The 27,935-nt window shown below is 41.6% G+C and overlaps 1 protein-coding gene across 3 annotated transcripts in view; it reads left to right on the top strand.

Moving 5' to 3' along the window:
• Positions 1 to 27,935, top strand: part of aplp1 (amyloid beta precursor like protein 1) — a 37,620-nt gene that overhangs the window by 1,486 nt on the left and 8,199 nt on the right. For 2 of the 3 annotated variants that reach the window (XM_022761909.1, XM_022761908.1), the window contains exons 2-3: positions 25,775 to 25,954; positions 26,974 to 27,103. In XM_022761909.1, the coding sequence (XP_022617630.1) occupies positions 25,775 to 25,954; positions 26,974 to 27,103 (310 nt within the window). Of the gene's footprint in view, positions 1 to 6,326; positions 6,413 to 25,774; positions 25,955 to 26,973; positions 27,104 to 27,935 lie in introns of those variants that run through there. The other variant, XM_022761910.1, reaches the window with a different exon arrangement.

Genomic DNA, 27,935 nt, shown 5'->3' with positions numbered 1-27,935 from the left:
GCGTACAGATGTGCTAAATAAGTCTTCTGAAAACTAGGAAACAAAGTGTTCGTGTTTATATTTCAGTCAGCTTTGGTTTTTATTTTTTTGCCACTGAACCATTCACAACTCTGCATGTTGGACCTTAAGTTTCCATGCTCAATAAATCAACACCATTTAATGCCATACGAGCACCAGGGCTGGCAAATTCTTACAAAGCCTGGAGCCCAAACAACAACACTCAGACAGTCATGTGGAGTTATTTTTATCAGTTCACAGCTTGATCTCACCATGAACTCAGCAATCGATATACAGAAAGGGACAATAATAAAGATAACCGCAGACGTAAATTACAGACATTAACAATTGAAAATATAAGACGCAGACCTGATGTAAAAAAAAAACTCATATTCTGGAGGCCAACATATAAACAGTTATTTACTATACATGTGCTTCAGTCATTGGCAAGCAAACAGTTCACATTATGACTGACATTAGGTTAATACTTTTGACTGCATATCTTTACGTGCATGACTAGATTCATACAACATGGGCATCTCGACTGCAACGCCAAGGCGTTAGTCTCAATAGATAGCACATAGCCATAGAATAAAATCAGTTGAAATAGAAACACTCAGTATGTTAAGATGACTGGGAAGATGATAGTGGTTAATGAGAACTTCACAGAGAATATGATATTGTTCTGTAATGTTGTTAGATAGACGCTACAAGCTTTTTTTTTTTTTTTTTTTTTTTTCCAGCTTTGCATCATCTTCTTCCCCCCAAAGCTTATCTCTGTTTCTCGTACTCTAATGGTGGTGCTCCGTTAGCTTCCAGTTGCCTCCTGCGGACCGGTACATTTCTTACCATCTTCTCCTTTCTAATTCCTAGGCCTTGAAACAGGCAACGGTGCACCTCATCTTCTCCAAATGTGCCAAATGTTGAACCCGCCCAACCCTGACTGAAGCAGTACGATCGTCCAGTCAGAAGTTGAGCAGTGGAAATTACACCCGAGGTATGGTACACTGTAGTAACATGTGACAACACACAGGACCCCTCTTTGCTGTTTTTCAACAAAAAAAAACAAAAAAAACATTTTGACATGGCACGACGGAACAGTACTGAATAAAATAAAACATGTAGCAGACACAACAAACAAACAGCAGTCTTCACTTCCCGATTCTTCTTCTTGTCAAACAGTCGGACCCCGCGTTACTATTACCGCCAATGCAATCTCGGAACCCTGACAGTTCAGTCGAGATTTGGGTCGCATGTCGCTGGTCTAGCTGGTGGGCTAATGTAGTACTGCAAACCGTTAGCCTCAAGCGAGGAGGAGCATTCGGGCCACACGCCAGAGCTCGTTAAGCTCCGTCTTCTCTAACTCTCTTCTCTTTCTCTTATAGGACAAGGCATTGCCATCAGATTCCATCTGAGAGTCAAAAAGGCTTGTATAACAACCTTGTTTTCACAAGGTGCAGCAGGGCTCCTCAAGACCTATGAACAGGACAATGATGTGTAAAAACTGGTGGAGCCCTGCTTTAAAAACCTCTCATGTGCATATTCTGCACTCCACCAGCACTGTCATCTATCCATAACCAAACACCAGCCTGGAGACTGCACACCAAGGTCCAAATCAAATACGACAAGGCCAATCAATGAAATTTAGGCCTCAGTGGTCTCGATATTCTACTTTGAGCAACGCAAACACATACACTACATTCTTATTGACAGTCCAAGCCCCAAGTCAGACATATAGCAGTTGAGCCTCTTTATACTGCAGCATGCAGCCGTTTTACCGCGTATGAGGATAGAGACAGCCTCACGAGCAATGTATACTACCACCTGCTGCTTAAAAGTGAGCGAGGCGGAAGATCTGGGAGAAAATAACGTCGACAAATCTCTCCCTCATTGCATCTTCCCCTCACTTAAGACTGAGGAAGAACAATTCGTTGCTTCCTTTACACGGATAGGCAACCTCCGCCAGGTTGTGCACAGATTAATATCAATTGCAATCCTGTACTCAGCAAAATGGGGGGGCTCTTTTAACAGCCTAAAAGGCGCCAACCAACCGCTGCGTTAAAGATTAATACTTGGCACAGGTTTTTGTCAGTTGCTTTCTGAAGCAAACTCATTTAGTGCGGGTCGATAATACAGAACAAAATGCGTATAAAAGAAGAAGAAGACAGAAGAAGAAGAAATAGTGAGCACTGCATTCAATTCTCTTGTGTTGCTCAGGTTCAACATGACTCACCCTTGAAATGTGGGATGAAATGCCAAAAAAAAAGCAGTTATGGCCTTGCCTGAAGAATTATTCACTGATTCCCTGCTGAGTCACCACACAAAACAGAGAACAGAGTGACTACATTAATCATAGTGTTTCCATTTGATCCGGTATTCTGAGACTGGCCTCATTGACTGTGTGTAATCAAATATTAACAAAGAAAGAAATGTTAATTTACCACAGTTTCATTCATAACGCCTTACATAATCTAAAACAAGTATCTGTCCAGCTTTCCGAAAGACAACGAGCTGAGGTGCTGTCATGACAACTTTGGGTATATTTATTAGATTTATATTAAAATATACAGGTCTCTGAATGTTGTTTTCGTGTGATTTATCCATGTAAATTGGGAAAATATATGCAGCCTCATCATTTCTTTGGGAAACACCTATATGATTTTGGAGAAGGGAAAAAGCAGCACTTGTTTTGTTAGTTAGTTTGCTTGTTGTGCTATATCAGAAGCAAGGTCACGCTTGACAGTTTCACAAGTCAAATATGTCACACGTCATCTCCGAGCTAGGAGATGACACTCATCGGTATTCTGACAATATAATACTGATTCTTTTAAGTCCTTGTTAAATGTCACTCTAAACTAAGAAAGACAAACAGTTTATTTTGCCTGAAAGCTTACGTGTAGCTCACATCAGATCATTAGATCACATAGAACACATACTGATACACAGTGTGTATTTCCAAGGGGGTTAAAACTGTTTTCATGAAACTGTCAGATAAAGGTTGTAGTGAGCCGGGAATTTGAGCAGAACTGACCAAAGCCTTGTAACCATTAATGAGTCCTTTTAGAAAGAGAAGTTCACCTTCGGCCGTCTGTCACAATTTTTTGCGCACATCTGTGCTGGTGTCTGATATAATCTCAAATAAAACTGAATTATGTTTGAACAAGGATTAATGTACGCATGTATGTTCCAGGAGAATCTGACTCACAGCAACATAAGCTTTTGGCAGTTTTCACATCCAACATTTAACATATTTCACCAAGAAATACAACTATAGATGTGTGTCATCACACACAACAACTACAGCAAGTGCGAATTTAAACATCAACTATCTGAATGTGGCTAACCCGCTGCCTCACCACACCTAGGTGAGAGGATACAATGGAAACAAGACACTGCTGTAGATCCTGGACAGCAGTTACATAAACCTGATTCAGAAAACACAGCGAGTGGTTCTAGGAGCCGTTTGAATGCTACACAGTTCCCCTGTTTGTTCCGTTTGTTTATTTGTGAAATTACCAAAGTAATTGACATTCAACCAGCTTTGAAAAGCAACAAATGTCTTTCATACACTCGGCAAAAACTTAGCAGTGTAAATACCAGCTATTAATACTGACACAGTACGCCTCACTGAGACGCCTCTAGCCCTCTTTCTGCATGGAACAGCAGAGATCAACTTCTTCTTAATATCTAACCAGATCTAGGTCACAGGCTACACAATGTTGAGTGGTAGATTATAAAAACACTTCATACATCTTCAAAAATGTCTCTTATATATGAGGAAGCTCAACTTTAAAACGGTTATTAAAAGGTAAACATCAATGAGAATGTGTTAGCAAAGACTGTAGTATCCAAGTCTGTTTTATCTGACATAAATTAATCTGACTTCGCTGAAGTTAATAGCTTTGTTTTTGTAAAGCATAATACAAGGATGTAAAAGAGATGAAGCATATTCTGCAGAATGTATGATTTAATTACGCACATCATATTATTCATCACAATATCTTTTTTTCTGAAGGCAAAGCAGATGTAAATAAACAATCCTCTCCTTTTCCCACACTGACATCGAATTCAAAAGTTTCAACTCTCAAGTCTGTCTCTGTGTGATAGCAACATTGGCCAAAATGAAAAACCCAGAGGACTAATTTTTAACACTAGTCAGATGGCCGAGTTTAATCATTCATTCAAACATCGACAATGGAGGGAAAACTTTATTCCAGTATGAGAGATGATCCAAGAGGCACAGAAACAAACTGATGCTCAGCCTATATAAAGAACTTTAAGTAAAAACTGTAAAGGCTAAAAGTATGAGGGGCAAGTGTTTGAAATGTCAGTCATTCACTGTACGCCTAATTCCTGTTACACACACACACACACACACACACACACACACACACACACACACACACACACACACACACACACACACACACACACACACACACACACACACACAGATCTAGGGCAAAATACTCTCTGGATACGTGATAAACTATTGTGGACATCAAACATACGTGAAAGCCGCAGAGTGAAATGCGATAGAACTTACGTCGTATTCATATCTGGCAGAATACACTTCCAGAAACGCGCAAGTGGAGTCCAACAGGATCCAAGACAACTTCTCGCTTGTATCCAAGACTTTTGCTAAATTATTAATCTGTAGCGTTTACACCAGTAAATAGTGCAGTTACAATCAATGAGTCCAAGTGACAGTATTCTTCTGAGTCGTCGATGGCTGAAATAGCTAAGACGCCAACCTCTTCCTCCACACACTATGGTTCAAACCACGCCCCATAATACCTGTTTGCAGCTGCGCTGGAGGCTCCAGCGGGTAAATTCCAAATCTGCTTTCATCAGATCTGATCCAACAAACAGGAAGTGAAGGAAGGGAATAAAGAATGTGCTGTCTCATTCCACATACCATTTTGAGCCTTTGCGACCTTTCACACTCAATCACTTCAACCAGGTGACTTCAATGAAGTGGTCTGGGGTTAGGCCTTAGGTGGGACATTGGGATTGGCCGGCCTCTCACTAGACTGTCCTTCAATGAACTATAAAGCCACAAACAAATAACTGTCCATAAGTCTTTTTGGCATGTTAAATGTTTAAGGGCACAGGGTAAAGTTGTATTCAACCACCTGCTGCTCCTCAGTTTGGGGACATCCTACAGGCAAGGAGCAGGACAGTGTTTTTTGTTTGTTTTTTTTTTTCTCCTTATTTTCATACCGTGTGTTCCCCCTGCCACCATTTGTGATGTTGCTGGCAAGCAACTATTTGTCGTGGACTATTACTATCACTTTAAAAAAAAAAAAAAAAATTGTAAGTTTGTGTTTCAAATAAATATAAAATGTATGCTGTATGATCACTTCGGTTAATGCACTGCATATACAATACATAATCTACCGTGCTATACAATGCATTATATCAATATTCTGGATTTTGTATAGCAAAGAAGAAACTGTAGTCCTTTTCTTCATCCTTGACAATACATTATTTAAATAACCTATTATTTTTTTTATTCACTGACTAATTGGTTTGTGTCTATTTACAACACTGTTATTATGTATGGCCTATTGTCTAAAATAACACTAACACTAAGACATGCACTTAATACAGGATGTATTTATTTGGACTCGTGCACTGAGAAACAGTGTGTCTGTCCATCAGTCATTTGATTTGTGAGCTGTTCAACCAAAGGGTGGTTTTAGAAACTTGGAGAATTAAAGAGATAGCCTAAAGATAAAAATTATCTTTCAAATGTATTTCACAAAAAATGTGTGTTTTTTTCTCATATTTCTTCATCATGATTCTCCTAGTGTGTAGCCGCAGCTGTAGTTTTTGTCTGTAGCTTGCTTTTTGTCCACATGATGTTTGACTGATGAAAACTGATGCATCATAAGAATTTTGGGAGACTTGCATGTATCAGTGTTCAGACAACGTAATCTTCTCCTGTGAGATATTACATCCAGATGTGTAATATCAACGCGAGTCCTCCAGCTGTTGAGAGTTTTATTCACTGGAGCTGCTGCGGATTTTTGTCCAGCAAGATGACACGGTCCACAGGTTGCATCACCACTCCCCCGCCACCCAGATGTCTCTCGTCACTAAGTCAGGGCGCGGAGGACGCCGTGAGAAAAGTCTGTGATAAATACCCGCAGAAACAGGGCTTGGTTCTGGCAGGCTTCATCCACATAAAATTCCAGCCCGAGCCCGACGCAGGAGATATCGCAGGAAGCCGCCGACGAACGCACCGACCGTCACTTCAGCCGATGTAACCAGACAGCCTATGTTGGAGTCAGTTATTTTACAGTAGCAACTTCGTCACAAAAGAGGACAAAAGAAGGCGAGAAAATGGGACATACCGCATTACCTATATTGATGGCTGTATTGTCCTAACTGCGTGTGGAAAAACGTCGAGGTAAGAGCAAGACAAGCTGAAGCATTTGTAATGATGGCGCATTGATATTTTTCTATCTTTCGCTGAATGTAGATGTGACTTTTTGACAAAATGCCGTAGGCTACTATGTATATATTTTTATGTCGGCATTATACATGCCACGCATACAGTTGCTCCTATCTCCATATTGCTGACACGCACCCTTATCTAGGGCAGGTTTCATTTGTAAATGCAACCTCCAGCACCCGTCCTATGTCAACAAGAGTAATGACGCTCCACGTTCACTAAAATGCGGTGGAAGCGATAGTATTTAAAATGCAAATGCTGTAATGGGACATGAAAGGAAGCTCATACTCAGGACATAAAAATAAGAGGCTTCATAAATGTGTTGGTTCACATTTGGCTCGTTGCGTCAGGTCTGGGCCTGTATCTGACATGATACATGATGTTGCAGGCCCTCTGCTCTGTGGAAGGATGGAGATCAAATCCTATCTCATTGCATCCCATCTGGCCTTGTCAGAGGAGGAAATCTGCTTCGCATCCGTCCTTTAGAGGAGTGGTGCAGCTCTTGAGCAGGATGGAGTCATGCATATTCAATTGCTGTTCATTTTCTTCATGGAAGAACACTGAATAAACTTCCAATTGAATGCTACAGTGGCGCATGAACATTTCAGCTTTTCAGTGGATCATCTTCTGCCATATACTTCTGTTTTCTAAATACGTTGTCTTGAAAACGTATGCGAGCAAACTCTCATCTGGTAGGGGATGACTTTGATACAGTGTGTGAGCGTGATCGAGTATACTAATGAGAGATATGGGGTCATCTTATTGGCATCTGTCTCCATCAATAGCAAGAGAGGAGAATAGTGGAAGGCTCTTGTACAGAGACAGATCAATGGGCCACCAGCTGCTCCAGTCTCCCTCCTGTCTCATCACGACTTAAAGCAGACCACAGTTTGATAGACTGGACCTTTATTTCTCAATAACTCTTCAGTCACCCCATGGCACGAATTCAGGTCGGAGCATGTGCACTTGTGTGTAGGAGCAGGGGTTGTGTGTGAATGTGAGAGAGGAGATGAGAAGGAGGGAGGGTGGTGTGGAGAGGGGGGGGGGGGGGGATGAGTCATGATGTCCCAGCTGGAGCTGTGGTTCAGGTCAAACTCACCTTTCCACCTGGAAGTGAAGAGCGGACGAACCTGCTCCTGATTATCTGAGATAGAATATGGAGCATCTTGACTATTGGGTTCAGACTCTCCAAAGTTCCTAAGAGGATTTGTGAGATGTTTATTTATTAGCCATCTTCCACAGCGAGTCTGTAACAGTCATAAAGCCTCTCCTTTCATTCTGAAATAATTTCACTTCTCTAAGAGCCTTAGTGGGATTACTGCTATGCTGAGGAACAGGCTTTAGCTTCACACAAGGAGACCTGCCCATGAAGGTTTACACTGAAGATTACACTGTGAGAGGGTTGGCTGGCTGGATTACACTCTGGTATTAGCCCTAATAAAACTGTCAGCTTCCCTTAATTTACTCAACATTCATTCAATTGAAGTGTGTGAATTGGGAAAATTTGTTTTGATCTCTCTTTTATAGTGTAATATTTAATATTGTTAGTGCGCTGGAATAATGTCCCGTCAGGGTATAATCACACTTGTAAATTTCAATTTTCGGACGGTGTTGTGGATTAGAAAAGCCACAATCCTTTTTAGCTGAAATACGAATTCAGCATCACCCTCTGTTGTTGTTGTGATAGACACATTGTTGCCGAGCTGTCACATATGTCATGTCCACCGCTGGCTTCCCAGGTGTCTCAACTGTAAGAACACTTACCTTTCCCAGCACCCAAAGCATTTAGCTAATTGACACACCGGACAGGTCTCATCCTGACGCAAAAGGTCATACACGGAAAGATGGCAGAAACAACCACCTTCATGGCCAGCCTCTGAATTTGTATAGTGTAGTTATTATGTGTTAATGGAGAGTAGAACATACTAAGGTTAAAACACTTGTGTTTGTGGGTTACATGTGCTCTGTCATCTTTGGAAAACATATCATAATAAATAACATCATGATTTTAATACATATCATCGTATAGAGGTGGGTATGGGTATAAGTGATATAACAATATACTGTGATGATATAAATTTGACAGGTGGAAGAGACTTTGTCATAACATTTATACCGTGTTAGCTGTCCCTTGAATATATTTGACTGTAGAAGGTTATTGGTGCACGTCAATGAGCGGGACAGCATTAGATTTTTAAAAGATTTTTGGATGTCATACAGTCCCATTTAGGTAGTTTATCCATTAACACTTTCTCATCTGAATTTTACTATATCACGATATTTACACAATATATATAGTGATGAGCTATAATCATGGTCTGAAAGTACATATACCATTGTCGAGGAATTTATCCATATAACACAGCCCTATCATGACGGAGTTCATTTTCTGACAAATCAGTGGAGAACCTGTTTATGAATGAAATTACTGGGCAGCAATGTCTAGTTTTGGCTAATTCAGGAAATTAAATAATCTTAACAAATTCACATAACTTATCACATTGATTTAAAGTTAATAAATAAAAACAAATACACATTTCATTTAGTCATTTAGCAGTTCTGGTCTTTGATTTACACCATTTCCTGCAATGGTGCAATATAACCAGAGATATTATTATATTATAGCTAACTATAAACTATAACAGCTACTGGAGACATAGTTCTGACAGTTGACAAATGTATATTATCCTGCGGTATCTATCGTCAAACCACCTACTCTTTCAGATCACAACCATCAGAGAATCACAACAAAGATTGCGAATACTCACATATCAACAAAACATAAAACCAGACTGCAGCAAGCTCAGTTTTTGCTCCAACAAAACCCCCCACACAGGAAAATGTGATTTAAGAAAGCAATCATACAATAATTGCGCTTGTGTGTCGCCATATTTGATCAAAAGCGGACTAGGGACTACAGGTATGCTCAGCTTTAGTCAACCAGTTCTGTATTTATCAAGATAAATGACTGCAGTGTGAACCCAAGCCTGAGCAATCCAGCCCAGAGAGGCTGCAGAACAACAGCAGTGGCAGACCCAGAAACAAACCTACTGCGTCTGCTTTATCTACAGGTTTCAGGAAACACCAAAGGTCTGGGAAAACATAGAGCACAAAGGGGAGGAAAGAGGGACAAAACAAGGAAGGAAAGAGCATGAGGATACGAAGCAGATTTTAGTGAGGCTGAGGATGAAATAAAAACAGGGAGTCACAAAATTGCTGTATAGTCACCCCACCACCAGCCCAATCTCACCATCACCAACAGCAATTTCAGGCCGTGTGCTGGAATACAGCCATACAGATTCATGCACCTCCCACCCCCATCTGCCTTTCAATGCAGTAACACAAGAGGATTTATTTTAAAAAAAGAAGAAGAAAAAAAGATGAGGACAGTCAGATCTCTCTCTCTCTCTCTCTCTCTCTCTCTCTCTCTCACACACACACACACACACACACACACACACACACACACTCTGCCCTACACTCACTTAATTAATTTTAGAGCCAAGAGATAATCGGGTTCCACTAATGGATTCCCGTGTGCTTGCTATTCTCTACTATATCTGTGTGCCAGTGGGCATAAAACGTACCATTTTATTGTATCACATGTTTTTCCTCCCTGTTCTCTGTATCTAGCTTCCTTTCCAAGTTTTTGAAGCACAGCGCACACACACGTACACATACACACACACACACACACACACACACTCACACTCACACACACACACACACACACACACACACACACAGAGGGCCTGGATTAAATCCTGCAGAGTCATTGTGAAATGAGAGCTACGCTGTACTGGAGGAAAAGTGCGCTGTAAATGTGCCTGAGCAATTGAGCTGTTGAGGTGACAAACTAATGAAGGACGTTAATGCACCCTTTGGGCCATCGTTGTTATCGACAACATTGAAACTGAGCCTCTTGTTGTGTGATTCGGAGGTTTGTGGGGGGGTGGGGGGTCATTTTCATCATTGCTGCTAGTGGTTTAGAGAGTCTGGGTGGAAATGAAGAGAGTGTACAGAGAGTGTGTGTGTGTGTGTGTGTGTGTGTGTGTGTGTCTCCAGGCGTAGAGTTCATCCAGCTTTTCTGCAGAAAATAAATTGATATTAATTACACTTTTCCATGGTGTCCCCCCAGCTGATAGGTTCAGGAAAGCTCTGCCAAATCCTGGTTTAGATGATTCAGTCTTGTCTTTTGGGCTTTTCTAAAAGTATTTTAAATTCTGGGTTCTCAGTTGGAAAGGGAGCAATTCCCAATTCAGAGTTTAATAATGTTTGCTTTCAAGGCTCTTCATTTTATGTCATCTCTATAGCCTGTCATGCATAAACCGATGCACTACATTTGATGAGTTCATTTTTTTTTGGCTTTCCTGCATTTTTTTTACCACACCTCTTTCTAGGTTACACATAATTAAGGAACAACTCTAAAAAAGAATTTGGATGAAAGCTGGTTCCAGTTTTCCAAAGATTATTTTACCTTTGATCATCCACTTACCGAATGTGAGATAATTTTAAGTCTTGGGTACATGCAGATCAAATATGATAGTTTGCACTTGTGTCTGTAAAAGCTGAAGCCCTGACGGGACTGTTTAATTCAGTAGCGTGTAAGTGTCTTGTGTGTGTGTTTGCACATGTCATAAGTTTTTCCAGTGTCACCTACAGGGATTGAGAGCCATCCTGATCACATCCAGCTCTGGCTCCTCTCTAGAGTCTTGCAGGACAGAGATATCACTGCAGCCCAAGGTCTTCACACACCACATAACGGCCTCAGTAAAGCCCACTGGTTTGGATTTCTGCGGAAAAGTTTAATGCCAGGGCAAAACGAGATGTTTAGTCCTGCTGCAGCCAGTGGGAGGTTTCAGAGGAGCCCCCGTCGAAAACATCTGCAGTATGGTGATAACACTTGTCCTTCATGTTCAGGAGGAAAAAGAGAGAGCGTAGTTACAGAGAGTTAGTGCTGGTGGGGAGAGAGAGAGAGAGGAACGGGGGGGGGGTTGCCCTGGCACAGTGGATGATTTGAGAAACAGAGAGCGTGAGGGCGAAGGAGCAGAGAGTGTAAGTGATGTAGTGCATGTAGAATGTTATGTGGGTTGCAGGGTGGAGTGCATGATAATGGAGGGGGCCCAGCCCTATTGCTACTCACGCTGAGAAGCTGGGAAAGCAGGGAGATCCATCTCTGTCATGTACATGTATTCACAGGTGGCCTTGAAATGAGAGGGGGGGGGGCAAGAAAAACCCTATGGCCAGAGTGGAGTACTGACTTGTATGAAAGCAGGACTGTAAAATCTAATTTCCTTAACGGCACTGGCTACAGGGTTTCAGAGACTGTGGGGTTTTTTGGGTCCACTGAGGCTGATAAGGCCAGTATTAATATTCTACAGAAGAGCACTGGAAGCTGGAAATGGATGTACCTTTTGGCTGGTCGTTCTTTCTCTCCCTTCTTTTGCGCAGCATTGGCTGCAAAACACACAGTTCCGGCAGAAGGAATAAAAGCTCATTTCTATGACATTAATCCAAATGTAACAAAGGTACAGTGGCATTGATGGGTAGAAATGACTCACATGCCCACAATTAGGTCACACACTTAGACTCACAGATAACTCAGAAGTACACACGCATTCACCACACACTTGCTGCTTCATAAAGATGGCACGCTGCAGAAGCTGCATCAATTATTGAAAGGCCGTGGAAAGGTCTGGGCTCTCGCTTGTCGACAGGGCTTTGGCACTTGTCACGCACCCTCTCAACGCTCCGGCGCCAGCCCTCTGTCTTCATGCTACCTGGTTTTTATGTACCCCCACCCCACCCCACCCCTTCTCCGCCCTCCTGGTCCACTCCCCAGCCTGGCTATACAGAGCACAAAAGAAAATCCCCACGCCTGTCTCCTCATTGCCCCCCCCCCCCCCCATCTCCCGCTCTGTGTCTCTCCCCCACCCCTCCCCTACCCACCCTCCCAGACGCTGCTCCTCCGTCTGCCTCAGCAGCTCCCAGTGGCCAATGACATCTCTTCACTTTTCTTGTGTATACTTTGATTGCTCTTGAATTATTTATATTCTTAACTCACCCTTCGTTTTATTATTTTCTCTCCACTTTGCTAGTCTTGCCTTTTTCTTCATTCTTGGCATCTTCAGAGATCTGACACAGTCTCTCTTTATTTGCATCTGCTGCCTCTCTCTATTCTCACCATACCTTACCAACGCTAGTTTACATTCAGTGTTTGACTGCACCATTTTCTCTATATTAACCCTCTATATATTCAGTATTATTACAGTATCAACCAGTCAGATTTATTCCACACATTTCAGGAGTTATTCTGTGATTTTTGTGTGATTTCCTACATTTCTCTGAGTAATTTCTGAGAATCCTCAGACGGCTTGTGAGAACTTGCTGCATTCAGCTGTGACGTGAATGTGACACCAGTGAAGTTAGTTTAATATTGAATAATAGATATTCGGTTTTTGACATTTAATAGACAACCAAGTTTAAGTGTATCAATGAATGCATATATGATGTGATATGAAAAGAAAAAAATTGAAAGAAAAATGTGATTTTTTTCTCAAATACTGCAACCAAAATTGTTGCCAGCAGTTGTTTATCTGTTAGTGAGAATGTGTTTTAGTCTGGGATTTATTATAGAAGGAGGTACTTTTCCAGCAAACACACCCTCCCTTGAGACAAAATGTTCCCACAGCATTTGACTTGATGCTCAGTATTCAGCAGCCCCAGCATCGACTGCCTGCAGTTGACTCTGCCTATATTTTATACAGCATACACAGCTGGCATGCTGATGCAATGGAGAACTAGGCTGGTGGTGCAAACAACTATAGATGATGAGGAGAGACTCAGGTGCTGCTGTTAATCATCAACAATAAGATTCAGCCAGTGATGGGGACAGACGAACAGAATTTCATTCTTCTCTCGGCTCAGGGTCATTGTGTTTGCCAAGGCCAAGCTGTGCCAGTTAACAGCCAATACTCACCCAAGCTCTGCTGACAAATTGGATGCTTCACACGAGTCTAGCTGTGGCTCGGAAGAAGAGTGTAATAAAAGTACAAAGCACAAATGGAGGTTCCGGGCCCCAGCGAGGGGTCTTTGTTACAGATTGTCTCTATGATTAAACCATTTTCCCTTCAGCTGGACAGTCTGTGGAGACTTTATGGCCTGAGGAAATGAGATAACACTAATATTTAATCTACTGGGTGATTTTGCACAGCACACATTATCTCACCAGAGTGGCCCTGATCTAAAGTAACACAGAGAGCTAAAGCAAGACAGGACATGTCAGCCTGACATGATCTCAGTTATTATTATCTTTTTGTGAGTGGATTTATCAAGCTGTGTTTTCTAGTGCGACAGGAGTTGTAGTTCTCGTGTTGAATGTGAAGTGTGTACAGACACTTTGGCTTTCATAAAAACGATATATACGTTCATATGGTTAAGAAAAAGTATGACAGTGCCTCCAAAATTAGCATGTGTTTATAACAGTAGATAGAACAGCAGTTGCACCTTCTTACGACTTACTACTGAAGTGATTCATCATGTGCACCTCGAATGACTGATTCTACCAGACCAATCAGCGAGCTCATGTTTATATGCCCTTGCATGGTCTGGCGATGTCAGTCAACTTTTTTTCATGGTTGATGTCAGTGTACTTGAAGCAAAGTCTTGGAAGGACAGAAAGTTGGTGAAGCTGAGAAAGATAGTCATTTGTATGGTAACATGCAGGCTGTGAGACCCTGAAGCAGAGGAATCAGAGGGATGTGATGAATCATTAAGTCAGCTCCTGATTCACCACACTGAGATTTACCAAGGGCAGCAAGTGAGCAAGACTGGGATCATCAGAAGGAGGACAATATAATGCTGTCACAGATAGTCGAGTAATAGTTGTCAGTACTATATTGTTTTATTTGGTATATTTAATTAACTATTTACATTGTTAATGCTACTGATGTTATATTATATTATAGTCTATATTTTTCCATTTTGCTTGATAAATGGCTTTTATCACTTGATTATCAAAATAATTATTTATATTATGATTATATAGATTTCTTATTTTTCGATTTTAATAGCATTACTACTAATTATATCACTGTCTTTGGAGTTACATCTACTCCTGCTGACTGAAGGTCAGATGCCCCTAGGGCATCATTGTTGCCCCTGTTGTTTATATTTGGATGAAATTATTATTCAGTTGTTATTTGCACTGCTACAATTAGACATTATTAGCATAGTAGAAATATCTTTATAAAATTATAGGGGAAACATTTAAGTTTTTGATCTCTCTGAAGAGATTAAAATAGTTTCTTATCTTCAAAATGTCTTTTAGAAAGATGCACTCAGCCCATCTCGGCAGGGCCCAGTATCCCAGTAAGTAATTTAAGTGGTGTGTAAACAACCAACAGGCAGTGATAAGGAAAACTAACCATCCATTAAGCCAGCGATCAGCAACCTGCCGAGGATAGAAAGTCGAACCAAACATATGGGGACTCTTTCATGTGAGAAAGAAAGATAGAGAGAGGCAGACTGATAATGAGGAGGAGAGAGAGAGCGACTGAGTGGCATGCTTGAAATTCTGTAGGGAACCAGTTGCTACGGTAACAGGGAAGGTAGCCGGCTCCTGTGGGTGGTGTTACCATGGCAACCACCCTCAGTGGCCAAGTGATGCTGAGAGGAAGAACGTAGAGGTAAGGGCTAAAAAGAATGTGTGTTTACGGGTTCGATGGGAACAAGTGAGACGGATGAAGAGGACGGCAACTGAGAGGAAGCTGATGTAAAATGTGGGAGAGTGACACCAGCCGTGCTGCTGCACGCTGTTTCATCCCGTTTGTCTTTGGCAGACCCTTGGTGTTCTTTGCTTTGAATAAGTGGCAAGCTGGTCCCAGCAGACCCAGCTTTAGCTGTTTATCCTGCTGTTCATTAACAGAGCACCTCATTACCATGAGCAGTAGGCTAAATATGCTGTGCAGGGCAACATACTCACTGAGAGACCCAAGAAAAGGTTATCCCCTCAATATATCTTTGCAGTTACATGGGGTCAGAGTAGCCATGCTGGGCTCTTATATAAGCGATGGTGTTGTCTCTGAACTCTCACTGGGAGTTAAAGAGCAGTGTGTTCCCACTGCAGTGATACCACATGCCTCTAAATTAAAGCAATGAACCAACATGTTGTGAAATTTAGTTAGATGTTACATACGTAATGTGGTGCAATGTATTACATTTGTGGTCATATAACAGTACACACACAGATATATATATATATATATACATGTTAACCTCAAAGCCTCATTTCCATAAGATGCATCTGGTAGACAGGCTCCCAGGGGAGATGGCATGATGTGATCAGGATTGTGTGTGTGCATAAATAAGAGGCAGAAGGAAAGAGATATATGAATGTTTTAACCCCTAATTCCCCACTGCCCCTCCTCTGCCACCACTTTCTGCTGAAAGTCTCTTCTTGTTTTATTGCTTCGCCACTATATTGTATATATACAGTAGTTTCAATTCAGCGCCAAGTTATTTATTTGATATGCTTACATTTACAAGAAGCCATTATTTACAGTCATAAAAAGCAAGATATGGAATACTGATACTATATATAGACAGGACAGGAGATTAACAGATTATTGTGATGAAAGTACAGAGAGCATTGGAGGTCACATGTCATATAGATAAAATGCATCCATGTCCCAAAGGACTCATAAATTCCTGAAAAGAATATGAATTTGACAGATAACTTCAAATTTTTCATAGATATTTCAGTTCCAGCACAGTGTAATGTGTTTCAGGTTATTTGCCTCAATTCAAGATGCTATTAACTTAAAAACTGATCATGAAAAGTTGTTTCACTCCTTTGGCAGATTTCCTTTACTTTGTTTAGCAAGCACAAGTTGCAGTGTAGAGAGATCTGTAGAGGATACATGTACCAACTATACAGAAAGTACATCAAGTGACAGGAAAAGTAAAAAGTACAATTGCAAGAGAGATGACATGTGGATCCAAAGGAGAATACCCAGCGAGAAAGACTTCACTGCAGATCGGCTACAAAAACAAAAGCTTCAAAGACAGAGTGAGGGGCTTGAGAGGCAGCAAAGGCCCAGAGTATGAGATAAGAAGGAGGCAAGAAAATGATGGCCGCCTGCTATTTGTCAGGGAGACCGTAGAAAGACAGTCTTCCTTAAGTGGATCAATTATTACAGTCTTTTAACCTAAGCATGCCCTCATTTAGGTTTTGAGATTCCCTTAATCTACTTAAATCATGCTCAAAGGCATCATGTTGTTGCTTTAAGGCCTCCTGTCCCGTCTCCCACTGCACAAAATACACACTTGTCTGATACCTCACTTAGCTGGTAAATAAAGTTATCATATATATGCCCTCCATCTGAAATTCACAATCCTTTCCAGTAACTCCAGTAACCTGCAAAATTCAAGATTTTCTTCCAGGGTGGATAACTAATTTCAGATCAGAGCTCAAAGCCTCTTGGGGGGGGGGGGTGCTGATCTTGTTCTGTTGTGATTTCAGGATAACAATGATTTAATGTGCTTATCATCAGAATATGCTTTTTCACTTGTCAGAAGCAAGACGTTTTGAATTATGTAAAAGAAAAGGCAGCAATCGCCTATAGAAAATAATCATCCTAGTGTTTAATACATTTTAGCTGTGACAATACACTTGCTAATAGAAATTTGAACCTTTGAGTCCTAGATGGGACTCAAGCCTTTTGAATGTATTTACCATATAAATACAGATTTGGAGAGCCGGTTTGCATTGTGTCACTCTCAGTCTGCCTGCAGAAAATCCCTGATTCAGTGGCAATTGTGTTGACATTAGGATGTTTCAGATGGACCTGCAGTGCTCAAATCTCCGCTAAGCCGTTGATTCCTTCAATCCCCTGAGGTAGCTCTTCAGCTTGAAATCACATCTGCAGGCTCACAGTGTTTGGCATTAACATGCTGGCATTCCCATGTTGTGTTGCTTAACTGTGAAGGGAGTTCAGCAGTATTGCGTAACAGCAGAAATGCATTGACAATTACCAGAAGATGAAATTACTTCATCTTCTGCTGAAGTTTGCAGGCCTTTAATGTTCCCGTACTCTCTGTTTTTCTGAGTGGATTTATGAGACATTACTACGCAGTTCTCTATCTCCCACATATCTGCAGGAGGATCGTGAAAATGACCAACTCCGCTTTGTGTTTTTGTCTTTTCTGGAGAGAAAGCATGCACAGTGTGGCGTCATTATGGTGCGTGACTCAGAAGAAGCATTTGTTGAAGTGTGGGTGGAACAGACAGGCAGACATGCGTATGAGTTCAGCCTACTCTGTGCAACACAAGTATCACAATCACTTGTCTCATACCGAATATTGCTCAATACCACATTTCCATAGAACTTGGAAAACGACGCATGAAATCAATTTTATATCAGTGGGAGTTTCCTGTTTTGTTGTTCTGGTCGTGCTGGACATCTTTTTTTTTTTTTTTTTTACAAATTTTACCACAGATTCTGCTGAAAGGCAGTGTGTTAAAAAAAGCTTACAGGAAACAGCTGTGTTGTCTGCACAATGGAAGTGGAGTACAGGTGTGTGCAATATAGAGGGCATTATAAAAAGAGAAAGAGAGAAGCAGGATATGTGTGAACATGATATTTATGACTCATAGGAATCCCAGCTGGGAAAGGTGAAGTCTCTGCTCCTGTGGGTATGAAGCTTAGGTTGAGTCCCATGGCACTATCATACATCAGGGAAGTCTGTATCCAACATGTGATTCCATGAGGAGACGGTGACCTTTACAGAAGATGTCAGTCAGTCATGGCTGTCCTTATTTCCCTGCAGCAGCCTGTACAGTGCTAGTTTGAAAGATAAAGGCAAAAACCTTTCGAAAGGATATGCCACTCTGGTGTTTTTATATGCAGACTGCAGTGGGTGCAACTCTGAGTAAACATACTCCTAAATAACCATAATCATGAAATGGTTGGCACTGCCAGCCTCCAGCTCTATGGAGTCTCTTGCAGTGATGCCATCTGACATGCCCTCTATTTTAAGCTATACTTGAAATTAAATCAAATATTCGGAGCTGTTTTGGCTGCTGTTTCAGACCTAGATGAACCCTGGTGATTATGGGGCCATCTGCTCCCAGTGTGCCCAGCTGGGGGCTGGACCGCTGTAATCTGGACTGATGAAGCCTGACTTAGCAGAGGCTGTGATGTTTGCACATCTCTGCACCCAAAAGCCTCTGTCATAATAGTCGGTTGTCAAGAACTGAAATAAGTTCAAGTCAGTTTTGTATTCAATAAGTAACTGCGACTATGTGTGGTCTACAGTAGGAAGCAATAGAACAATACATTAAACATAAAACACAATGCAATATTTTCCGCTCTGCTCATCAGTCTCTTCTGAATAGAAAATGAATGGCTTCAATTAGCCATTAGTCAGAGATGTATAATGAGTGTCAGTGTACAGAGCTAACCTGCTTTATCCTCCTTTGTCCCCTCTGCACCATGAGAGTCTGGCAGACTAATGTTGCTACTCTCTAATAACTACATGCCACACCAGGAAGAGGCCTGATGGAGCCCATGAATAATTAAGCAACATGATTACAATGATGAATGCTCCCAAATCTATCTGGCCATTTAACACTGGCCTGGGGAGGGAGGCCAAACAGCAGAGTGTCAGGCATTGTGTGAAAGCTGCTGGGGGGGGGGGGTTATTAAGGATGGGGTGGCTGAGGTCGATTGAGCTCAGGTTTAAGAGGAGGTGGAGGGAGAGGAGAGAGGGTGGGTGTATAGAGAATGGAGTGAAGGAGGGGCCCAGAGAGCAGGAAGACACCCACTATTCAGCCATCTGTGCTGCAGAGAGGCACAAAGACTTGCCCAGGAAGGCCTGTTTGTGTGTGTGTATGTGTTTCGTACATGCATGGGTTATGCATCTATGGGGCCTATTTGTACGTGGGTGTGTTCTCTGCATGAGTAATGGCAATTGGCCAGACTACAAAGTTAATGTTATACTAATCAGGAGCAGTCCTAACCAGGCTTTTCACACCATAAATTATTAAGTGCTGTGCAGACAAGTTTTTAGATTAAAACAACTTTGTTTTTTAAATGCATGTACTGCCAACATGACCTAATGGGATTTCTTTGGTAATTTAGTGACTTGAAGTATGTAAACTCTAGCAACATTTGTACTGAGAAAAAATATATAATGTACATGCGTTGCTGCCTGGAGCTTCCCTTCTTGTTCCAGACTCCCTGCTATAACTCTCCGGTTGACGCTTAGCAGTCCTATTCAATGGCACCTTTTTTTTAACCTGCTATCTCAAATCACAGTATAATAGACAAACACAGTCGTTAAAGCCAATCCTACATAAACGAACATATCCTGGAATTTTAAAAGTCGTTTTTTTCTTTGTGATGTATGGCTGTTTGGCTACATTGTCACTACAAGGTGTATTTTGGTTACATGGGATATCCCAGATCCCTGTTGCTAAGTAGAGATTAGCTCCTCAGGGGTTTGATGTCCCTAGTTAATCATTGGGTGTCAAGCAAGCTTCCTGCAATATACCTCTGACCAGAGGGTTTGTATTTGTGTAGTAGCTAGTGTATTTTCAAGTTGAAGTTGATTTATAGAGCACTTGAAAAACAAAATAAATATGTATTAAAGTGCTCCTCACACAGCATATACACTGATAGACTACACGCATGAACCTTGTATTAACACAAATACATTAACACAGGGCACATAGCTCAGATAATTTAGATCATGTAACATAACAAAAGCAGCACAGGACAAATGAATCATAGATAAATTAAACTTGAAAGTTCAAAGCAAACAGAATCAATCACAATTGCATGTAAGGGAATAACAATGTAACACCCTGCAGGACTGTGGCTGTATATTGTACATAACATGACATGTTGCTCCCAGCACAGCAGCACTAAAAGACTCTGCATCTACTTGAAGCCTCTGATTCGTTTATGGCATTGTGCTCCAATGTACAGTCTGGCAGCAACTTGTAAAAAGTGACAAATGATGGGTGGGCTCCACCCCTCCGCCCCTTCCGCTCTGGCTTGCCTGCCAGGACCAGGAGATTGCATCATTACAGAGGATGAAGTCATCCTGCAACATAAGGGTGGAACAGGTGCTGAAAATTTAATTAGAACCGGGCGGAAGATACTGGAGGAACATGTAAAAGCACTGCCCTGGCCCAAACTCAGCCCTCAATGACAGAATATCTATGTTGCAAGATCATATCCGTTGTGGGCTCTTATTTTGGATGCTCCACACTGAAGCATAACTTCACCTACTAGAGGGATATCTGTAAAAAATATAATTAACTATTATTTATATCTGCACCAGCCGTTCCACAACTTCTGGCAGAGTGCACAGTGTGTTCTCGTCTCTGTGGGATCACTTTGTTTCTTTGTGATGCTTATTGCTATGGAGACTGTGGAGGTACACATGTGACTACAAAGCTAAGCAGCATAGTCTGTATGCAACGGATATGGAGAAGCCGAGCAGTGAAAAATAGAATATCAAGGGAGTTAAAGAAGGCAAAAGAACCTAGTAAAAAAAAAAAAGGCAGAAAGCTAATCGATGTTTCTGGCTTTATATCACCAGGTCGTTATTAATGATGCAGCATTCTCTGCAGTGGGGAGCTGTCAGGCGTTTGGGCTGTCTGCCTGTTCAGCCTCATCAGCACTAGGACATGATATGTGGGACTGGGGATGGTTGAACAGCACTGCCTTACCAACCTCTGAACCTCCCACTTCCCCCTGTGCTTGCAGACAGTACTGTACAAAGATGCTTCAGTACACTACAGTATTTTTTCACTGAGAGATGGAGGGCAGCTCTGCAGCCTGTCCTGCAGAGTACAATTGTTGACAGATTGTGAAGCGTTATTGTGAATCCAACTGGATCAGGATGCCTCAGCTCCTGATGGAGACAGTGAGTGTTCAGAGAGACTTACACTGCCGTGCTCACACCACAACAGTCTTAACTCTCTAAAGTCTAATTGGCATCAAAATGGAAATTGCGTACCACCAACACACTGAAAATCTTTGACTGCATGTTTGTCAGTCCAAAGGGAATCTCTGCTATAATTTGTAAGTAGGAAACATGAACATAACAGCTTAATGAAGGCAAAAGAATGTGGTTCATTCACTGTAGCAAAAGCTATTTTTAGCTGTGAATTAGCCTCTTAATCCTTCACAACAGAGGACTGTTGTCTGTGTCTATTTAATCTGTATGTAGTGAATACAGCAAAGTGTCTACTAAAGCATTGCGAGAAAAAGCATGTGTTACTCTTTAAATTTTTGTAAATATTAGCTGTTGTGCTAAAGTTTTGGTTAAGTTAATTACAATATTGGAAAATTAGAATCTTGTTTTCAAATAATGCTCAGTAATATTGAAATACATTGTCAATCATTTACACCTAAATGAATCTACCATATTAGCAGCTCTGTGACACTGTACACCAGCACAGCAGTGCTTTGAGCTAAAAACCCAGGGTCCTAACATTCACTAACTAGCACAAAACACAAGTTTGAGTCGAGGCCGACGGGAATGTCATTAGTCTTGCAGGTATTTTGTCATGAATCAAAGTATTAGACAAATGTTTTTGACCTGATGATGGTGTTAGGGAGGAAGTCACAGGATCACCAAATTTATTACGATACATTATCTGAGAACCATGATTTTGTCAGACTGACACTGCCATCCATAGAGTCATGCTGCTAGCATGGCTAACACAAGTATTATTTATTGTTATGTATTCATCTAAAGTGAACTAATTGTTGATTGATACAGAAAACAATTTTTTGTGCATATCTTTGGTTCAATGACCCAAAGCTTAGGAAATAAAGGTGTGTGGAACAGAAATAAGTGTAATGTATATTGTAAACCATACACATTACCTTTGCTGCTCTGGGTTTTTTTTTTTTTTCCCTCTCACAACCACAACCTCTCCAGGCCTTCTTTTCCAATTGTCCGTCTTTATCAGGTAGACTTTCCACTTGGTTGACTGACCAATTTGCCATTTAAACAAGATTATCAACTTGGCGGATCCTCTCCGCTGCACTGCGCTGCGCTGCTGCACAGACAACTGCACTCTGGCACGTAACTATTTGTGCAGGTCTGTCCTGGCTGGACTTCAGGTTGGATATTGGTGTTGATTTTACAGAAATATCAACCATATGTGATCCAGGGCTGAAGAGTAATAGATGTAATTCAATCAAATGAACTGAGAGCAATGTCGAATAAAAGGTATGTATAGCTTTAACTGCCCGGCTTAATTGTAGAAACTGTATAGTGAAGTGTGGTACGGTAGTTAACGTTCCATGATCAAATAAACAAAGCAAATGAAAACCATATGTTCTCCAAACAAGCAACAACAACATTTACTGGAATGACATCAGGCTCCTGTCATGCCCAGGTTCAAGCACAGTCTTGCCAGATGTTTCCCCACAATCCTTAGTGCTGTAACTGTTTTCCAAAGTCAGTGTTTATTTCTATGAGAAAAATAAAAAAAATTCACGATATGACCAATTTACATTAAGCAAAATATCAAACAACACAGAATACATTTCTATCCAGTGCTTCCTAAAAGCTTTCTCACCCTTTTTGGTAAGAATAAAAAGGACTGACGCACACGGATGACGCTTCCCGTTATTGCTGTGAAAATACAATGACACTGTACAATGAAACACTGACAAAGACACCCATGTGGCATTTACACAGCAGAGCAAATTGCGGCTATGAGACGTCAGTCCCAGAGTGATGTTAATGTGATGATGTGGCTGTGGCTTTCTGTAGCGGCAAAAAAGTGATTATACTCCAAACTGGGTCAAAAACAAGCAGGAGATTTTGTGCTGCGACGCAGGAACAGACCAACAGATGTGTACATCTTAAAATGGTATTGCTTATTAGGGGTTATCACAAGAGGGAGATCTAATCTGGTCCCAGATCAGGCTGGAGATTGGGTGTGTGGCCTTGCCGTGCTGGAGGTCAGGGCCTCGGGCTCCTGATGGACTGCTATTGATTGGGGGGAACGTGGCGATACAGTTGCAGTCGCTCAGCATTGATTTTCTGCAAGTGCAGTAGTGGAGAGCAGGCAGAATGAGAGAGCCGGACCAGGGGGAGCTGCCAGGTTATCTTCTCAAATATCCGGAAGTTTTTTTTTTTTTTCCTTATTTTTTTTTCTCTTTGTGGCACTGACCTTCTCTGAGTCAAAGAGATCTATTTAGACATTAACTCAGCAGCTTGTTACAGCAGCTTCAGCAGTGTTTTCCCATGCTTATCCTACAGTATACTTAACCAGTAAAAATCTGCAGCTCAGCACTGTTAACCAAGTTATTAGAGATTTGTGAATAGGTTTTCCACACCTTTCGCAGCAGCCAATATTTCCATTCATTTAATTGTGGGTTGATCATTCACTTGCAGGGACTTGAAACCTGCTAGAGATGGGTAATCCATCACAGTGAATGTTGAGAGCTGAAACTTTAGAATTGGCTGCAAAATAGCTTTAGTAGTACTGTCAAAAAATATCTAGAAGACAAACAATGATAAATATGCAAAACATGATTGTTGTAAAACACATGTACCGTAAAACTGAGTATTATGTTTAAAGCTTATGACCCTGAAAGTGGCTTAATTGAAAAAAGATGATCTTCACTGTGATGGATTACTTGTCTCAAGCAACTTGATATCAAAACAATATTAAAACGAACAGAAAAAAAAAACAGTGGACTGTAAGGTGGGGAAAAAAATCCATTCATAAATCTAAAAAGAATTCTGGTATGCTTTGGGAAACGGTCAGCAGTAATGAAAAGTGGAGCCGTAATTTGTAAGAAATCTGCTAAGACATGCAGAAACACAAACTCCTCTTAGCGTAATTATAATGCATAGACTGCTCAGGGCTTATTATATTTATTGTACATTTACTCAAAGGGGTTTTATATATTTATTTTATTCTGTATGAATTTTAATTAGGACTTCAAACACTTGAGCTCCGGTCGGCCAAAGCAGGGCTTCCCTTTGATCAGGCGTCACTCTCCCATATTTTTTTTTTTCCCTCCCCAGTTTCTTCCCTTTGGGCAACTTCCTTCTAATTGGCTCAGCGTCGCTCATCTTGTCTGTCGTCAGTAGGTCTATCTCTCTGTCTGTCAGCACAGATGAAAGGACACGAGCCATACAGAGGCTCCCGGGTGCAGGATGCCTTTTTGAAGAGTTTCAGAGTTGGACAGTAAATATTATCGCATGTTCTCTACCATGAATGTTACTGACAAAGGATGCTCTATGGAGCTAACATCTTCTACATGAGCTGTGTGACCTGCAGGAATCTGTGTGGCTTCCTTTGGAAAACAGCTCATTTTGTTTACAGCAGAGATGACTCAGACATCCCCTGGAACATTCTCTACTTTGGCATTTTCTCACATTGGCCTCACTATTTTCATGTTTTCTGAAAAAGAAAAAGAAAAAATCTGTTTTGCCTTCTTGAGATAGATCGAGTCTTTGTGCTGTTTAAAGTGCTTTTTTCCTTCCCAACTAACCCCTCCCCTCCTTTATTCCTCTCTGGGCTCTCTCTGTCTCTGTGCTGTGTGTTAATGTAGTGAAGTGGCCCGTCGGTCAATGAGCTTGTATTAACACCTGACTCCAAGCCCTAGCTGGTGTTTGTTCCTCTATGTGGGGTCCCCTGGGCCCTCCCCCCAGGCAGAGGCAACATATCCCATGATCAATAACAACATCCTAGAAGGCCGCTGGAGGAGGGGGAAGCGCGGGGGGGGGGGAGTCGGAGCAATCTTTTACATACTCTTGTATATTTTTACTGTATGCCCTCTTCTTCGTCCACCATCTATTCTTGTTTTTATCAGCTCTCAGTGCTGTCAGCAGGCAGGGAGCACAGGCCACCAGTCGATATGTCAGGCTTTTTATTGGCTCCTCTTCGCATTCACTTCAGGGTTATTTCATCAGGGAGTATTCTATGGATCTTTCCCGATTTTTAGGTTTGCCAATATTCTCTTAAAGCTCGTAGTGTGCGCTACATTCTCCTGTGCATTAGCTTCCTCTTCCTCCCTACGTTCTCACTCCTCTGCTTCGATCTTTCCCTCGTTCTCAGTCTGGCACGCTGGCTCACGCTGTCGGTCTAATGTTGGATAGTGCAGGAGTGCATTTAGGAATCATCTGTGGTCTACTCACCCTGGATCAGCTTCAAACACAATATTATCTGCCACTGTGTTTTGTACAATTTGTGCAATTGTATCGACTCCTCTTCACCTATCATGTCTCTCTCTCTCTCTCTCCCTTCCCTCCCTCCCTATTGCTCTCTAGGCTCTGGCCATGGCCGAGGTGAACGGGCCAGGCCCCCAGGAGGCAGAGCCGCAGATTGCCATGTTCTGTGGCCGTCAGCTCCTTCACATGAACCTACAGACTGGGCAGTGGGAGCCGGATCCTAAGGGCCGGCAGGGCTGCTTCAAAGAGCCCAGCGAAATCCTGTCCTACTGTCAGGAGGTAAGATCCTGCACCTCGCAAGGGAAATAACATAAACCTGAACAGCTGTAATGAACACCAGTCTGGATCAATACTTCTAACAGCAGCGTTATCGAAATCAGGAGCCTTAATGACAAAGTAGTTGAAAAGAATGTTTCATGTAATCAACAAGACTTAGGGAAATCATGTCAAATTTCATATTCTTTTTCTCTAATTTGGTTTGTCTAACACCTGCCCTATCAAATCTATATATTTAACTATATATAGTAGAGAGATGGTGGCCTGTTGAAATATTACAGTATTTCATTTGCGCCTCCATCCCCTTATCCTCCTCTTGTTACCCGGTACGTGTGCTCTTTAAACATCTACTGTAAGGTAATCAGTGGTACACACACTCTCCACACACTCCCCCCCTTCAGAGATATTTATTTGAAGTGCAACTTTAAGGGCAACCAAGCGCCACCTGGAGGCCAAAGTACACATAGCCGCTACAGAGAGCCGCAGCCGTGAGCCTGAATGGACTGTAATGAGATTAGCTGGCACATTGTGTATCAGTGATGGCTTTTACACAAAAACCATCCCTTTTTTTTTTCTTTGACATTTATGAAGAAAGCATTTTATTGTGCATTCAGACTCTGGGCCGGCTACATTTCACTATTCTCTCGCTATTCGAACTCATTATGACCTTGTGCCTCAAATTATTAGCCTGTACTTTAAACGGATGTAGTCAGATGTGAAATTGGAAATGTTGAAAGACAAGAATGTTGATTGAAGTTATAACTTCAGTATGCCATGTCTAAAGTGGCTTCATATAGGCAGTTAGAGAATCTGTTGCATGACTCTTTCCCTTGTTAGTCTTCTCCCCCTGCTGACTGTGCTCCCCGTCCTCTTTTGCATTGATCCTGCTACCAATCCAAACCAATCCCCGAGCCTCTTCTCTAACCAATTCCTCCCTGTCCACCGCTCCTCTTGTCTTCGACCCCTCCGTTCTGCCCATCCATCTATCTGTTTCTGTGTCTTGCATGAACCTGTACGTCCAGATGTACCCAGCGCTTCCGATTTCCCATATAGAGGAGTCAAAAAGACCTGTCACCATCCACGCCTGGTGTAGGAAAGGTTGGGGCCACTGCCAGACACATCCCTTCATAGTCCTGCCCTACCGCTGTCTAGGTAAGAACAACACACCTCACTGCCATTACAGTATTACAAGAATTCATAGGTTTAGTTTTCCTGTGTGACCTCAAGTTGCAATGGAGAGAAGAAACAAGCACAAAGAAGCATCCTTTATATTTCTACACTCACTGTGTGCTGGAGGTCATGCCCTTTGTTTTGACAGTGGAAACAGAAAGGAAACCAGGGGAGAGAGCCAAACTCAAACCAGGGACACTGCAGTCATTCATATGTAACCATTAGACACCTTTTCTGAAATAGTTCCAATATAAGGGAAATACCCATATTTGCTTTTTTTTGTTGAGGTTTAACTGTTAACAACTGTTTGTCAGTTAAATATGAAGTTACAGAGAGCAGCTGCTTAGCTGAGTTTAGCACAAAGACTGGAAACAGGTGGAACAGCTAGCTTGACTCTGTCCAAAGGTTAAAAAAAATGAAGTGTAAAAATGACAAATCTCCACTTTTACTCAACAGTATTTGTTAGCATTAAAGAAATAATAAAACATTACATCTCGTGGAGATTTCTCCATAACACAACATGGTGTTTTAAAAGGGACTCGTGAAATATCAAAACCAAGCAGTTACATAACATATATTGCATAAAAATAACAAGCATGGTTTCAGATTTTTTTTTAGTACCAACGCATGGCTTTACGTTGATTTGATTTTTGCCATTTGAGTACGGGCATTCCCCTTGCATCTCACACAGTGCCACGCCTTTCTAATCGTGATACTTAATCAGGGTGTGAGGTTTTAATACACACAAAGCACCATGTTCAGCTTGACAGTATTGCAGAGGGGCCACTAGGGGGGGGAGATCGGCTAACAATAG

This window comes from Seriola dumerili, unplaced genomic scaffold (assembly GCF_002260705.1).
Source record: "Seriola dumerili isolate Sdu_G_001 unplaced genomic scaffold, Sdu_1.0 BDQW01000433.1, whole genome shotgun sequence".
Lineage (NCBI taxonomy): Eukaryota > Metazoa > Chordata > Actinopteri > Carangiformes > Carangidae > Seriola > Seriola dumerili.
This window is presented reverse-complemented; position numbering and strand designations above follow the sequence as displayed.